This window comes from Cyclopterus lumpus, chromosome 8, assembly GCF_009769545.1.
Source record: "Cyclopterus lumpus isolate fCycLum1 chromosome 8, fCycLum1.pri, whole genome shotgun sequence".
NCBI classification, from domain to species: domain Eukaryota; kingdom Metazoa; phylum Chordata; class Actinopteri; order Perciformes; family Cyclopteridae; genus Cyclopterus; species Cyclopterus lumpus.
Window position 1 is genome coordinate 4192185 of NC_046973.1, and position 16090 is coordinate 4208274.

Consider the following 16090-nt stretch of genomic DNA (forward strand, 5'->3'; position numbering starts at 1 on the left):
TCGTCATTGTGTTCGCTGTCTGCTTTTATCTATTAAATCCTGTATTGTGCATATCTCTTTATCAGAGTATGGTTGTAATTTGCCTGTTTGTGTGTGTATTCATACATATATATATATATATATATATATATATATATATGTGTGTGTGTGTGTGTGTGTGTGTGTGTGTGTGTGTGTGTGTGTGTGTGAGAATAGGAGGCCATGGTGCGTTTCCCTCTGAAGGAAGTCCAGTCAACTCGCACTCAGAGGCCGACTTCAGGTTCCAGTTATCCGTATGTGGAGATCATGATAGGAGACCTGCTCAACCAGCGCATCACACAGCTACAGCTGGAGCAGGTGTGTGTGTGTGTGTGTGTGTGTGTGAGAGAGATACAGACAGAGCTAGTTGATAAAAGAGAGCTGCAGTTACAATATGTAATCGTATGTTGTTTTTCTGTGCATTTCCCTCATAAATGCCATGTTTGTTTGTGTGTGTGTGTGTGTGTGTGTTCATGTGTGTGTGTGTTTGTACATTTCCAGGGCCTGGAGCTGTGCCGAGTCATCGCCATGCACATGGAGAACATGTTGTCAGTCAGAGAAAAGAGACTCACTTTGCCACCAAGTGAAATCACTCTGCTATAACTATAACACAAAAAAGCACACACACACGCACACACCGATTTCACACTTTATGCCTTGTAAATGAACTGCATCTACCTCTAATTAGAAAATAGAATATTTTGATACGTAAAGCTAATGTTTCTGTAATGTTCGGAGATGATGTCGATGACATAAACAAGGGAACTCAATTCAAGCTGCAACCAAAGATTATCTTCTTCGTTAATCGATTGATCTGTAAAATGTCAGAGAAGTACAACACATTCAAATCATAATTTACCCACAGCCAATGTTCAAACTGGCTTGTTTTGTCCAATCAACAGTCCAAACCCCTAATATATTAATTTTACTATCATAGAACAGTAGGAAAAGCAGGATAATATATTAAATAGTCAAAATTGGGCCATGATTAGTTTATATATATAGTTATAGTTATCTTTCTGAACTTGACATATACACCTGATTTTTCAGTGCCGCCTTGTACATACTTTCACACACACATACCACTGAGTTTAATGCATTCATGTGTCTGATGAAATGTAGAAAGTCAGACTTCTATAAATGACTAACCCCATTTATGTTTTTAGTTTGACATGTTTAGCCAAAACTGTTTAAGATCTTGTCTGCCATGGCTGCTTTATAAAGTTCAGAGGCCTCTTTAATTACCTTTAACTTCCCCACTGTAGCAGAGTTATATTACTCCGAGGGGCAACGCTGAATTAAAATGTGTGCTTTGCTCTCCACAAACAAACTGAAATGTGTGAAACTTAAGTGGAAAATGAACTTCCCTTAAACACTAATAGAAACTTGAGTAACCTACATACATTATTTATGAACCCGTAAGGTTATTTTTCTTTTTTTTAATGAAAACGAAAGTTGTGACAAGAAACACATTTTGGCGCACAAAGGCCACATCCCTGAACTCTTTGCACTAATAAAAATTATTATTTATACAATGTATATTTATGTATTTGTAAATACCTGTTGTACATAACTAACGCATGTGAATAATGCTGTACATTAAAGTTTGTAGCATAAATTACTCTGATGTGTGAATTTGGTTCATTTTATTTATTTATTTACTTAAATGTCAGAGGCATCAGAGAAAGAGTGAATCGAGTACATATATAAATATCAGATACAATATAAGATAAGTAAATACTTGTAGTTAACATAACAGAAGTGAATGCTGAAGGTTTTCCGACAACACAATCAATTTTAGTTTCCTGAATTCTGCATTCTTAAAATTTTAAATAATTTAAATGTAAGACCATTTAATTTCCTTTCAATGGACGGCACCAACATGTTTTAATGTTTATTATTGTGTTGATGTTACTTTTTAATATGACTTCCTTACTTACTTACTTAAAACAGCAGTTAATTAACATCATGCCAAAAAAATATTTTTATTTTGACATATTTTAAACAAAAGAAGATTGATAACCATCACAAGCACTTTACTGGCTGATGGTTTCATTTCCTATAACGGAGTCGCCGTTTCACACTTTGTATAGACGGATGTACGTGAGACGCGCATCCGGTGCGTCCCGTGCTGCGAACCGAGCGCCCCCACCCCCCCATGCCCCCCCCCCCCCTCTTCTCTCCACAGTGTGGGCGTTTCTCAGTAAATTGCTCGCAGATCTCTTCGCTCTCATTGGTTGACAACAACGGGGGTCCGTGTGAACCGGGAAGAGGGGGAGGTGGCGTCGAGGAGGAGGAGGAGGAGGTGGGGGGAGACTGTGGTCAAACCCACCGCGACCTAAACAGCTCCAGGAGGGAGAGGAGGGAGGAGAGCCGCAGCGTCGCAGCCCCGCTTTCAGCCTGAATGGGCTCGTCGGTTAGCTGAGCTTAGCATCGTCCGACTGCACCGCCGAGAACTCCCGTGTTTTCCTCTCCGTCCCGTCCCCCCCGGTGTCTCTCCCCCACCCCTCCCCCCCGCCTGCCTTCCCCGCAGCCGCCCGGCTCCAAGATGATGAAGTTTAGGTTCCGTCGGCAGGGAACCGACCCGCAGAGAGAGAAGATAAAACAGGAGCTCTTCGCCTTCAGCAAGGTAAAGTAACGGGACGGTGGGGGGGAGAGAGGAGGAGGGAGACAGGGGGAGAGGGGGGTTCCTCCCCTAAACTATCTAGCTCAAAACCGGACCAGGTTTTTTTAACTCGAGCCCTCTGCAGCATTTGGTCTCGGCCGCTCCTCCTTCTCTGTTTTTGTTTGCAGCTCGATGTGATGTTTTTTTTTTTTGTGCAGGCTGGACTTGGACGCTTGCAAGGGGGCTTTGTTTATGTGTGTGTGTGTGCGCGCGTGCATGTGTGTGTGCGTGTGTTTCAGTCACGGCGTGTTAATTGGCTTTCACCCAAACGAGGCCTGCGTTCAAAGTGGTGCTTCCCCCCCACCCAATAACTCACCTTCTTTTGTGGAAACCAAACATTTCTGTAATTAACCGTCAACTGATTACGTCATCAGTGATGTGGGATTAGATTATCATGCTTCACATTGACAAGATTAGTGTGAGTTGTGTTGATGCTTTTATGCAAGTAGCGTGATCCATATTTCATTCAGATATCGATCAAGATGGCTGTCAGTGTTGGACTCCTGTCCCCCTTTTTCATTTCCCGTGGTGCTTTGAGCTTAAACCTCTGGTTTTTAGGGTATGATTTCTTGCCACTCTTGCATCACACCCACATGGACGTAAACCAGTTTGTGTGTGTGTGTGAGAATGGTAAAGTCAACATTGTCAAACTCCTCCGTCAGTCCTGAAATGCATTCAGCAGCCTAAAAAGAGTGGATCAAAGTCCATGGGGTTGTGTTGACGATTGTGCAAATCAAATATGAGTTGCAGGTGATCTTGTTGCGTGGGACACATTGCCAGCGGTTTCTCCGCTTGACAAATTGGGGTTGAGCGCTGCTGCGGCCTTGAACTCTTGAGTGAGGTCGCTCTAAACATTGGAGCCCTTTGGAACTTTTTTTTTTTTTTAAATGTTTAAAGCCACAGTTTTTAATCACACACAGCGGATCACGTTGACCAGTATTAACCCCACGTGACAGGATTATGTCAAACAACACCAGCAACGATATATGCAGCATGGCTACTTTTCATCTGCCGTATTAGTTTGATCTGTTTTTTTAAAAAGTGGAAAATGTCCATCACAGTTTCCCAGAGCTCAAAGCGAAACATTGAAATTAGTCTGAAAACCCAACGACTGTCATACGTGACAAAGAAAACGGCACATTTGAGAAGCTGCAACACAGAAGTTTGTGCCATTTTTGCCCAAAAGAATTCACTAAAACTAAAAAAATGATTGTCAAAATACATTGAAGTGCATTTCAGTGTCCACAAAGTTGTTTTTAAACAGTTTAATCAGGTTGGCTGAATAGTGCATCGTGTCTAAAGTCCATGAGCTGTTTGTTGCACTGACCACACACACACACACACACACACACACACACACACACTTTTTAAAAAGTTTGGCACCAGCTGTCACAACTATCAGAGGTGGTCTCTCAACAGGAGTGTTACTTTGATGTGACCGTGTGTGTGTGTGTGTCTCTCTGTGTGTGTGTCATCTGATATATTTAAAGAAACAAAAGTGTTACTTTAATTAATTTAATTAAACCTTTTAATTTAAATCTGCAGGAATCATCGAGTGCACGCACGCATTTGAAATGAAACTGAATTCAAGAAACCACCAGAAAGTCGTAAACAACCAGACAATAACAGAACGCGGTCACATTCAAGAGCAGACTGGTTCATCGTCGCGGTTTTAGGTACAGTTGTGTTCAACTTTTAATGCGCGCTGTAAAATGTTACAAAACACTAAAAGCAGTTTCCCTAAATTTATAGAGCACCGATTTTAACAAGGAAGCGCTGTATGACTGCAAGTTGCCATTAAGTGCTTTATAAATAAACCAACGTCTTGCTGTGTTTTACCGCATATCTGAGCTCCCGATGCACTGAATGCACAATTTCCACATTTCTTGGACACCCGACTATAAAAATACCCCCCATGACCCCTTTTGTGAAGCAGGTCACGGTTTCTCTCTCTGGATCTGAACGCTTTCCCAGCTGCCTCTTCTCCTCACATGGGCAGGAGGGAAGAAGCTGTGAATTAATGTTAATCCCATTTACTAAAGTCATAAAGTGAGTGAGAACTTTCCTCTCGTTTCATGGAGGGACGCCTCCCTTTCTGACGCCTCGGCGACCGAATAGTCAGTCTGTGAGACATTATCACTTTCTTAAAAAAAATATTACATCCGAGTGTTTTCATTGTCTTGTGTAATCTGTTAATGTATCTCTCTCTGGTCTGTTTGTCTTCCCCACTGATTCAGTCTGTTTCTCTCTTTTTAGACCGTGGAGCATGGGTTCCCTCACCAGCCCAGTGCTTTGGCCTTCGACCCCAAACTGGAACTTATGGCCATCGGAACAAAGTCAGGAGCCATCAAAGTGTATCCTTTATTATTATTATTATTATCATTGAGCATGAACAAAAGCATAAAAGAAGAAGGTAATTGTAGTCTACTAAAAGGGTGAAGGCCTAACTAAATGTGACAGATCAATTAATGAACAATTAAAAATTAGAATACTGAGGTTAAACCAGTTTTCTTGCTATCCAGTCCTGGTTACACTGTATTATTGTTTGTATTTACTGGGATATATCTCTGTTTTTAGTTTACGGCTGGCTATGTGTGATAAAATCCAGCGACTGAGTCCTGTAGGACAAAAACTCTCTTCTATAGAAACTGTTTCTCCCAGTTTTGTCTTTTCATTTTTATTTTTATTTTAATCTTTTTAAAGTGCTGCCATGTTTTATTTGTTGCTCCGCTGTGCAGTGCAGCTACTGTTGGATTGAGTGTAACGGAAGCCAGTGTTTCATGCAGCTGTCATGCTTTTTTTTATTTCACGTCATGCTCTCAGGATTTAATGTTTCTTGTAGGGTGATAACTATTGATTCTTTAAAGCACTGTCACACTATTTATAGCTTTGTGAAGCTAATTGAGATATAAGTTACGGTCCGTGCTGCTGCTGTTGGTTTCCTCATTCTCACGATGCCTCGCAGTGCTTTCATAATTGTTGAGGACATACTTATCAGATGCGTCTGCAGCAGAGCTGTTTATATAACACCGGTTTAGGGGAGCGCTGCATTGCTGTGTGTGCAGTCTGTCTCTGTGGGGAGTTGCAGTGTCTGCACCACTTGAGTGAAGAGGCCTTTTGTTTCCTTCTACGCTGACGATATTGGAGGAAAGTTTAGTTGTTTTGCACAATCCATGGTTTTGTGTTTCATAGTTGTGCTTCTTGTTCTTTTGGGTTATTAACACTTTCTCGCCAACTGAATTTGGGGTTATTTGTATGACTAGGTTCGCCCTATGTCAGCTGGGATAGGCTCCAGCGCCCCCGCGACCCTAATGAGGATAAGCGGTATTGAAAATGGATGGATGTATGACTAGGTGTCTTGCATGGGAGGAAGCATGAGTGACCCGGCAGGTTGCAAACAAACCCTCAAAGAGAAATTGGAGTCAAATGATCACCCGATCTGTGTGTTTTCTACCTTTTTCTTTTTTAGTGGTTTAGTTTTAATAAGGTCAAAATGTGGGGTTTTCTTGCTGCTTGTGTTTCTGCCTACTTCACTTTTAAAGCCACCGCCTCCAAATCACTGCAATTAACTAGAGTAATGAGTAAAATGTTCTCCGATGGCAAGAGCTTTGAAAATGACACTGAGACTGAGAAACAAAACAACAACAACATCATTACATGCTCTCTTTGGAAAAGATGCTTTCATCCTCGGAGGCCCATAATACCACAAACGCATCTTTTTAAAATCTTGCGGCCGGTAGGGAATCAAACCCTCGGCAGTGGCCATCTGTTTTGAGCGACACAGAATAAGATGGACGACCGAGTAACGCCGTGCTGGAGATGAGCGTTGGTTTTGGTTTGATGCATCGCAGCAGAACCACAATGTGGAATCGGAGGCAGTTGCGTCAGAAATTCCAGCAGCTGGAACGATCGCGATCTGTCTCTGCGTGTGGCTGCGTTACCGTGACGATTGTGTAGTTGGTGGCGGGCTAACGTTAGTCGGCTGCCTTGTTGGCGAGTGTACAGGAAGACGGTATTTTAAAGCGTACGTTAGGGTTTGTTTATTTTGCACGCTCGCCTCTCACATGTTTCATGTTTGACTCGCGTGTTTTCACTTGTGTTCAAGCTGCAGGGGAGAGAGCATGTGATTTATGAACACAAGCATGTTGGTGTATGAATCTGAATGCATGTTCATCGCAAATACTGTATGCTTATTCAATCTGTGCACATTTATGTGTGTGTGTGTGTGTGTGAGAGAGAGAGTGAGAGAGAAGGGAGTGTGGTTGTGTGTTATGTGCTGATGCATTAGACTGGAGAATCGATTCTTTCAGAGAGTGAAAGAGAGAGACTGGTGGTACCAGGCACTTCCACCCCAGAGGGAGGCGGATGGAGGAGGGGAGAGATGGATATAAACAGAGGCAGTGAAGACGTGGGAATGTTACAGAGATGTGAGGGGAGGGGAAATGACTCCTCTATACCTACTCTAACAAAACGACTGAGACTCAGAAAGTCAAACTAGTCATCCTGCTTTTTTTTAACAAGGTCCCAGCTGCTGTTGGGGTTTTCTCACCACGCATAAACCCACAGAGAATATCTGGGAAGTTTAACAAAAGGAAAAAGTATCTTGTTTCTCACATTAATTGCATTCGGATCAGCGGTTCAGACTGTTGAACATTCAGGTGAAAGAAAAGTTAAAGAAGTAAAACCATCTTTTGCCCAACTTCTTATAGCTCCTGTTTTAAGGAGATCTGACTTTTTTTTTTTTTTAAAAAAAGCTCCTATGATACACATCACAGGTGTAATGTTTTGATTTGAACCTCAAATGTATTTTTTTCTTCTTTTTGCTCATTTTAATCAGATGACTTCATTGACTCTGCACGCCCGCGTCTCGGCTCCCGGAACACGCACACACACACACACACACACACACACACACACTCTCGGCTGTGTTATCACTAGCGGCCCCTACCGACCGGGGCCCGGTTAAGAGTAGTGGAGTGTGGAGTCAGCAGGCAGTCAATGGGCGCATAAAACAGGCAATAAAAAGAGTTTTGACAGGGTCTGAGTCACCGTTACCATGAAAGGTCCTTGAGCATGCAGCCATTAACGAGCGCCGGACATATTTAGCAGTTTGCTGTAGCGGAGTGCGCGAGATTAGCCGTGGACAGACGCAGCCTTGCACACTCACTCACGCGCGCACGCATCCGAGCAATCGCATGACTCTCCTGCCGGTTTTCTTCTTTCTTCTTTTTCTTTTGACTCCAGTCGACTGGGCTCTGATTTCAGGGCTGCGGTGGGTTTTTACAAACTTTCTCTCAGTCTTGGCGGCCTTCGTTTTGAAGAAGTGTTTTTGTGTGCATGTTCACATTCCCTGATAATCTCACAGACTCACTGACTTGGGTTTGACCTGGACGGGATTGCCAGCATACCTGCTAGTACTGTAAAGCACACACATGCGCACACACACACAAAAGCGCACACACTTCCAGCGTTACTGCCAGATGTGTGGTTTAATTCTGTGTGTGTGTGCGTGTGTGTGTGTGTGCATTGAGAGGTAGGAGGAGACAAAAAAAACAGGCGTTAAGTTTATTGACTGAATTGCAAAGGAGTTGAACTTCTGTTCTCCATCTTGTCGTGATGATTCCTCCTCCTCCTCCTCTCTCTATCGGCCTCCTGCTCGAGTTCCCCGCTCGTCCTTTCCCGTCTCTCCGTCTCTCGCTCACTGCGTGTTTATGAAGACAGAGTCATATTACGGCCTGAGAAATTCTGCTTCGACCACAGACTGGGGGCTCAGCAGAGGGAAGGGGGACAATCTGCTTTGGAGAATTCTTTTTGTGTGTGTGCGTAAGTGTGCATGTTGAGGGAGATCATATGTGTGTGTGTGTGTGTGTGTGTGTGTGTGTGTGTGGGGTGGGGGGGCGGCGGCGGCGATCTTGAAGAGTCTGTCTCCTGTCGAAGAATGCGTGTTGCGCTGCCCTGGGTTAACCCTCCCTCTATGTGTGTGTGCGAGTGTGCAGTTTGGGTGAGTAAGAGCTTTGTTGCTGAGTCTAGTCTTAATAAAGGAAGCTTTTGAATTGGTTTCCAAGACGACCACCGCGGTTGCCGGGGATGAGAAGTGCTCGCAGGCTTGAGGGCATTGAAAGTCTGCAGCTCGGTATGTCAGGCAGCGGAGTTCATTGGTAGAAATAAATCAAATGTGGGGTAAAAAAAGCCCTACTTGCAGTTGTACAGTACCTGCTAGTAACCACACACACACACACACACACACAAAATAATATGAAAGTGTGACTTTAGCTAGACAGTCCAATGAAACTTTGTGACCGTGCTTCAGTATCGGCAATCCAAGGGTCAGAGGACGAGCGACTATTGACACACACACACACACACACACACACACACACACACACACACACACACAGCTTTGATCGATGTGTTTATATGTGAGCTCCAGCTGTCAGTCTTCTGTCTGTCTGACATCCTGTTGGTCTCACACACACACACACACACCACGCTGAGCTGATCTTATCTCTTGAGAAGTTGCAAATGCTCCGAGTGTCAGAAGTCGGCGTCTCGCAGCACTGATGCATCTCGAAATCTGTACTTTCGCTCTGACTCATCTTCTTTTGCAACGTCACAGTAACGCCGGAGGGGTTTAATTCATATTCAGTGTTTCTTTTCCTTCGTGACCCGAGAGGTCGACTCCCAAAAGCTGCTTCGGCTTAACGTGGAGGACTCTTTTGAATTGTTTATCCGTCTTCAAAGTCAACTTTATTTATTGTAGATTGTGGTGAAAACAGTGAATTTCCTCACAAGCTCTTTTGTGCCACACGGTTCCCTTTTTCAGCTTTTCCTCAACAATTTACCTCTTTTTGTATTTGAGCCACATTGATTGGTTTTCATGCTTTGCTGCTCAGACTGTGGGTTGTGTGTTGAGAGAATACAACAGAACATCTCGCGTTGCGTAATCTGCATTATTTTTGTTGTTGTTTGGCGTTAAAATGAATCGATAAATCGGTATTTTAATCCAGCCAAAGATGCAGCCTTTAACATTCCTCCCACCCTTCATCTCCTCCTCCTCACCCACACACTGCCTTCTCTACTATCTTTCTTTCTTATCCAGTGAAGCACTATTTCTGCCACCGCTCACTGTTTTGGTCTCTTCTTCTCACTCCTCCCATCATGTCTGTCTCACTCGCCCTCTTCCTCCTCCTCAGCCTCCCTCTGTCCTGTCTTTGGTACGCGCCGGTCTCCGGTACGCGCCGGTCTCCTCACTCCCACACCTAGACGCACTTACATGAATGGCAACACACGCACACACACACACACACACACACACACGGTTGGCAACAGGTGGTGATAAAGGGTGTGTGTGTGTGTGTGTGGTCTCACCAAGTTGGCCGGAGTGGAGAGGCTGTTGGATGCTGGAGGTATAGAGACGAATGAGAAAACATTTACCCAGACCTGACGCATCAGTTCCTAAAGGGTGAGTTATGATGGGTGACGGAGTTAAAGTGAGAGATTAAAGAAGGAGAACAGAGTGGAGAGTGAGGGTGGTGCTCAATGAACTGTTGATGTGTTGTTGCAACTACTTTAAGCATTCAATGCACCGATCTGACTTTTTCAGAGATGTTGTTGTCGGTGTTGAGAGAGCAAAAAACAAAATATAACACATTTCTGAATTGTGATTAAAATAATGAACCAGCATTTTGGTTAAAAAAAAAAAAAAAAGAACTTCAAAATCAACAGAAATTAATTTAATTAATTATTTTAAAGTGGAGACAAATTGGTCAAAACTTAAAAAAATTTAAATGCCATTTAATAATGAATATAATCTGTAAACGGAGATGGATTGGATTGATCGACCACATTGTCACCGATACCCGATAAGTCGAGTCTTGTTGGGATCTCTTTTGTTGTTATTGATCCTAAAATATTAAACTAAATAATAGTGAGTCTACAGCCTTGTTTAGGTATAATGTTCACCGTATTGGACAGATTATAAATTTGACCCGACGATGACACTTAAAAGTTAAAGTGATTACAATTCACCATGAGCGTCTTGGCATTCATATCCAATAATAAACCTTTGAGAAACGCTCACGTCAGCTGATGAAATACTTCTACAGGCAGTTTGACCTCGTGGTGAAACTCTTTTTTAAAAGTTGCTCAACGCTCTCGGTTCGGTCCAACGAGGCGTGGTGCTTCCCTTGGACCGAACGCTGCCTAGAACCCCAAACCTCCTCGGCTGGGGGACCAGTTTAATGGGACCAGTTTAATGGGACCAGTTCTTCTGTTGCCATCGAAATCAGTCTGTTATTCCTTTTTTTGTCTTCTGGAAAGCTGAGAATCTTTGGATTTGGCCTCCAGACCACCGATAAGCAAACCAGCATATAACAAAAATAAAAATTGAGGCTCAGCTGTGAAGCTCATTAGGCCTCCATAAGCCTCATTATTGATCCACTGATTGATAACATCTGACAAAGACGACCCAAACCTGTGACGCATTTAGTCCAAAACACATTATTGTATTGTCAGCTAGCAGAAGTGCTAAGAAATATAAAAGAAATGTTTGGCGTTATTACATTTGAACTTGGACTATGAACTATGGCATACATTTTCCTCAAGAAATGAAGCTGGTGGAAATAAAACCCTTTGTTTTTTTTCTCCTAATCAATAGCGGGAGCACTTCAAGTGATTCTGACTGTTCGAGTTGGGTAAATAAACTGTGTGACAAACACACACGGTTGAACACACTTTCTTCCATCGTTCCAGATATCAAAAACATTCGGGATTCATCCTCTTGGGACCCTGAATGTTTGTAGTGTTATAGATGAACTTTGTATTTGAGGGTTGAGTATGTCTTTAAGTTTGACAGGATGCAAATGAGCTGGATTGTTTCTCTAGTTGGTGGGTGGAGTTGTTTGGCTTGTCTTGTTGTAGACTGCCTTATGCCAGACGTGTGTGTGTGTGTTGTGTGGAGGAAAAAGGGGAGTTGGAGAATGATGCCTCAAAAAGTTTAGCGTGAAATCCAATTGAACTTTTCTTGGATTGTCCTTTTTTGACTTTATTCTCTGGCGATCTAATCCTTGGTGTGTGTGTGTGTGTGTGTGTGGTCAACTTGTACATTCATCCTTGGATCCAGTGATCCGTCCTTCCTTCCTGTCCGTCCCATCTTCTGTCACGTGTGTGTGTTTGTGTGCGTGTGTGCGCGCTGGCTGTCTGTGTGTCCGACATGGAGGACAATGCCCTCTGTTTGTCTGTATTCAGACCGTGAAATCGCTTTATCCTTGCTAACGCGCTCTGTCTGCATCACCAGGCAATTGCACAGTATTTGGTGTGTGTGTGTGTGTGGGAGTTTGAGGTGTGTGCATGCTTGAGAAAGACAGTGATTCGGTGATTATGAGTTACTGTGTGCAATCGGGCTTCTCTGGTGAGCAGCGCAGCAAATCCCTGCATTGCACAGATCGTTGTGTCATTCCACAGCTTGCTCAAAGATTTGAATTGTTGTTTCTGAACTTTTTCCATGTAGCTTGGTGAGGAACATTTCAACACCGTATCGCCCTGAGACTCTCGTACGGAGCTCTGGGAGTCTGCTCGTCTCACTGCTGCGGTTCATTTTAATGATGCTTTCAAACTCTGATGTTCTTGGCAAAGCATCCTGAGAATTGGAATCCTTATTTTTTTTGTTATCCCCTTATTGGTTATTCGATCCAAATATCTAATAGCATATCTTTTATGTGACATGTTTTGAAGAGGCAATCAGTCCTGGATGTTTATCAGAAGTGTAATCAGGATAAGCTGAGAAAGGAAACTGGCAATTACCATTTAAAAAAATAGGAGCGTTGCTTTTGTTTTTAATCACGCGAGCATCACGGCATGCATGACTCGACAACGAGTGAATGGTTTGTGTTGTGATTTTAGTGCAGACGTTGTGAGGACTCGGGCGACTTTTCTTTTATCGTAAGGTTTGAATTTCAATTTGTCTAATACTTTTTGTTTACTGTTTATAACAAAATACATGGAAAACAAATTGTTTTCCTCACATCCATTTCTCTTCATGTGCACAGATTCACTTTAGCTGAACAACCAATCGGAATTATCTTTCTCACGGATAGCCCCCCCCCCCCAATCAAAGTCATCAAAAAATATGGGAAAGACGTTTTCACTCTCCTCCCGACGGCAAGACTTTGATTGACGGATGCTCCGTCCACGTGTTTGTTGAACGTGCCTTCTTTTCCAAACCGTTTCCATTGACGGCCTCTCAGACGGTTCTGTGTAACGCACCATCTGTCGGTCAGGTTAAAACCTAATTGCTATGCTTTCAGAAAATGTGCTGGGGTGATTTAATGCTCCCAGAGGATGAATGTTTGTGGTGCGTGTGTGTGTGTGTGTAATCGAATATGTATCTATCTGTTTTTAACACAATAGCCTGCAGAGGTAGATTTAATATCTGGCTATTACTTTTGAGGACTTGTATTATTGGTCAATGAGCAGATGCCTTTGGGGGGTGGGGCTTAATCCAAAGAAGACACACATTGACATCATAACTGGGAATCCCTCCACCAGCTGTGTGTGTGTGTGTCTCTCTCGTGTCTCCTTCAAGCACATGTACAGAAAACCCTCTGCCCTGCGTTACGACTGCTCCGCTGCTTGTCGCACATATTTACTCGGGGTTGTGAGGAATGACAGAGTTTGAAATGGGAGATGGTATTTTGCCTGGTTCCTGTCAGAGGTGCTGCAGATCAGCCAAGTGTCCCGGCAATTAGTGGTCTCATGTTTTCCCAATACACTGACAGCTTTTTTTTTTGCACTGCCAGCTTTAAGTTTGTGGGAGTTGCTGTATAGATTTGTGATGAATGAGTTGTGGTCATCAGCTGGAAGACACCGACAAACCACTGCTGCCCAGTCTTTTTAATATACGTGGAACTCTGATTATCTGTAATCACTTACTTTCCTGTCAGTTTTCTCGATTTTATAAAGGTACTCACCCGCCTGTGAGTCTTGGGCTTTTAAGATGAGCCCCCCCCGCCCTCGCCGGTGGATATATATGAATAGGAATTTAAAAAGACATAAATAAAAAATATATGTAGTCATATCTTCCATGAAAAAGAATAATATAAAACCAGAGAGAGAACTCCCTCTTATGTTTCTGCATTTTTAATCTACATTCCTACAGGCTTATGTAAGTGTGTCGATATAGTGTGTGTGTGCGTGCGTCCGTGCGTGCGCGCTAATTGGCAGTTTAGACCAATTTAGCGTAGTTGGGTGCTCTGCGTCACAGTTCTTGAGTGTAGCTTTTTATTATCAGCTCTGCTCCATTTACTTGAAGAACAGAAAGAGGACTCTGAAGTTTGCTGCTGATCGCACGCACGCACACACACACACACACACACACACACACACACATGCAGAGTGGTGGTTTTGAGCATCTGCGTCATCTGGTGTTGGAAATTGCCGTGCGCTTTGTTATAGGTCTCTAATTTCTCCCCGACTATTGCACCTAACCAGTAACCAGTGTGCTTCTTCAGCTCTGAATTCCCAGTTTACGGGTTCCTAGTCTCCGCCCTCTCTGTCACAACAATTTCTATTTTGAAAAGAAAAGTCCCTGCTGTGTTTGTTTTGTCGCTGCACCTTTTTTAAAATTGGTCTTTTCAAAAAGCTTTTGTTGTGAATTTCCTTGACGGGACCCTCGCAGCTACGGGTCTCCTGGTGTGGAGTTCACAGGACTGCACGGAGACACCACCGCCGTCACACAGATCCACTTCCTGCCTGGACAGGTAAAGCCGCTTATTATTCCCTGAATGACTCCCTTTTGTGACGAGAGCGGTGGCCAAAGTGATGTTCATTTTGATCTGCCGTAGGGCCGCCTGCTGTCGCTGCTGGACGACAACACGATTCACCTGTGGGAGCTGGCGGCCGGGGCCCCTCGAGAGGTAGGAGGGGTCAAGAGAGAAGGCGTGGTCTGTCTACAGGAAGTGGACAGCTACATCCTCCCAGGAAGACCTGGCATTGAGAGCTGCAGGTACATTAAAGCATGATTTTGTTTTTGTTTTTTAAATGTATAATTGTTTAGCTTTTTTAATTGCTAATATCTCTGGTGTTTACGTTGCTGTAGCCTTAAATGTATTTGCACTTTTAATTTTTTTTATAGTAGTTTGGACTTTACATTATTATTATTATTATTATTATTATTATAGTATTTCCTCCAGATTTCAAATGTGTTGCACATTTTAAAGAGATTCACAGGAAAGGATGCTCGTACGGAAGTCTTCAGGATTATAATTTAGGACATGGTTGTCAAAGCAACATTCTCTCTCCTGACCACCAGGGGGCGACTCCTCTGGTTGTATAGAAGTCTATATAAATGACTCTACTTCTCTTGATTTATTCCCTCAGTAAACATTGTAAACATGAGTTTATGGTCTCAATCTCTAGTTTCAAGTCTTCTTCAATACAGCATGATGTATGTTTAGTAAATTAGGAACTATTTAGAGTCCAACAGACCATAATGCAGGGTATGCTTTAGGGCGGGACTACAACAAGGTGATTGACAGGTCGCTACCACGACGTTATCCTGTTTCGCTTGTTTGTAAAAAGAGTTAAAAGTTGTAAGACGAAAATACAGTTTGTTTTCAGTTCATGAAGTTAATTGTAACCGTCTTGTTTTTCATAAAAATGTGTATTTCAGCTTTCGGTCGTGCTTCGCTACACACTTTCACTTCTCAACTCAAGCCCAATGGGTGACTTCACCTTAACTGTCCACTTCTTATATGCAGCCCAAGAGTCAAAGACATGACAGTCAAACATGAACACGCTCTTTAATGGCGCTGTCGGTTTGTGTTTCACCCAGCAACATAATGCTACAAGTGTGAAAGAAAATAACTGACACGATTGTCAACGTGAATGACCTTCTATCAATGTCCTTGTGAAGCCAAGCGGCGTCCCTCGTTCTTTGCTGGTTGTAATATCTCGTATGGCAGTCACGTGGACGAGGATATAAATCAAGAGGTCAATCCCACTCAAACCGGCTGGTCATCTGTTATATTACATGCATCAATATATGTTGCACTAAAATGAACGACCCTCTTCCTCTTCCTCTTAGTGCCACTCGGGTGACCGTCCTCCTCTTGTTGAGGTCAAGCGACCTGCTGTGCATCGGAACAGAGGGAGGGGGCGTGTACTTCCTGGAGTTGCCCTGCTTATCACTGAAGGACAACCAGACGCTGCTCCAGGATCAGGTCATGCAGAGGTGAGAGGGTCGCGTAAAAGCAACGGGCAGTGAATTAAGATCACTGCATTAATAATAATAATATTCCATCTTCTTTATTTTGCATCTATAACATATAAGGAACCGCTCTGAAGCAGTTCCCGTGTTGATCGTACTGAGTTTCTGCCTTTCGCTGCGTAAAAGTCTTCGTCTTTGTCAGT

At 43.2% G+C, this 16090-nt stretch overlaps 2 protein-coding genes across 2 annotated transcripts in view; both read left to right on the forward strand.

Annotated features, from left to right (window-relative positions):
- myo15aa (myosin XVAa) overlaps positions 1–1592 on the forward strand; it is a 28604-nt gene extending 27012 nt beyond the window's left edge. The window contains exons 63-64 of the mRNA XM_034539290.1: positions 196–336; positions 520–1592. Coding sequence (XP_034395181.1) covers positions 196–336; positions 520–621 — 243 coding nt within the window. The 3' untranslated portion in view covers positions 622–1592. The remainder of the gene's footprint in view (positions 1–195; positions 337–519) is intronic.
- A 684-nt stretch (positions 1593–2276) lies between these two features.
- llgl1 (LLGL scribble cell polarity complex component 1) overlaps positions 2277–16090 on the forward strand; it is a 29582-nt gene continuing 15768 nt past the window's right edge. Inside the window, exons 1-5 of the mRNA XM_034539307.1 lie at positions 2277–2647; positions 4940–5037; positions 14358–14439; positions 14524–14684; positions 15765–15911. Coding sequence (XP_034395198.1) covers positions 2567–2647; positions 4940–5037; positions 14358–14439; positions 14524–14684; positions 15765–15911 — 569 coding nt within the window. The 5' untranslated portion in view covers positions 2277–2566. The remainder of the gene's footprint in view (positions 2648–4939; positions 5038–14357; positions 14440–14523; positions 14685–15764; positions 15912–16090) is intronic.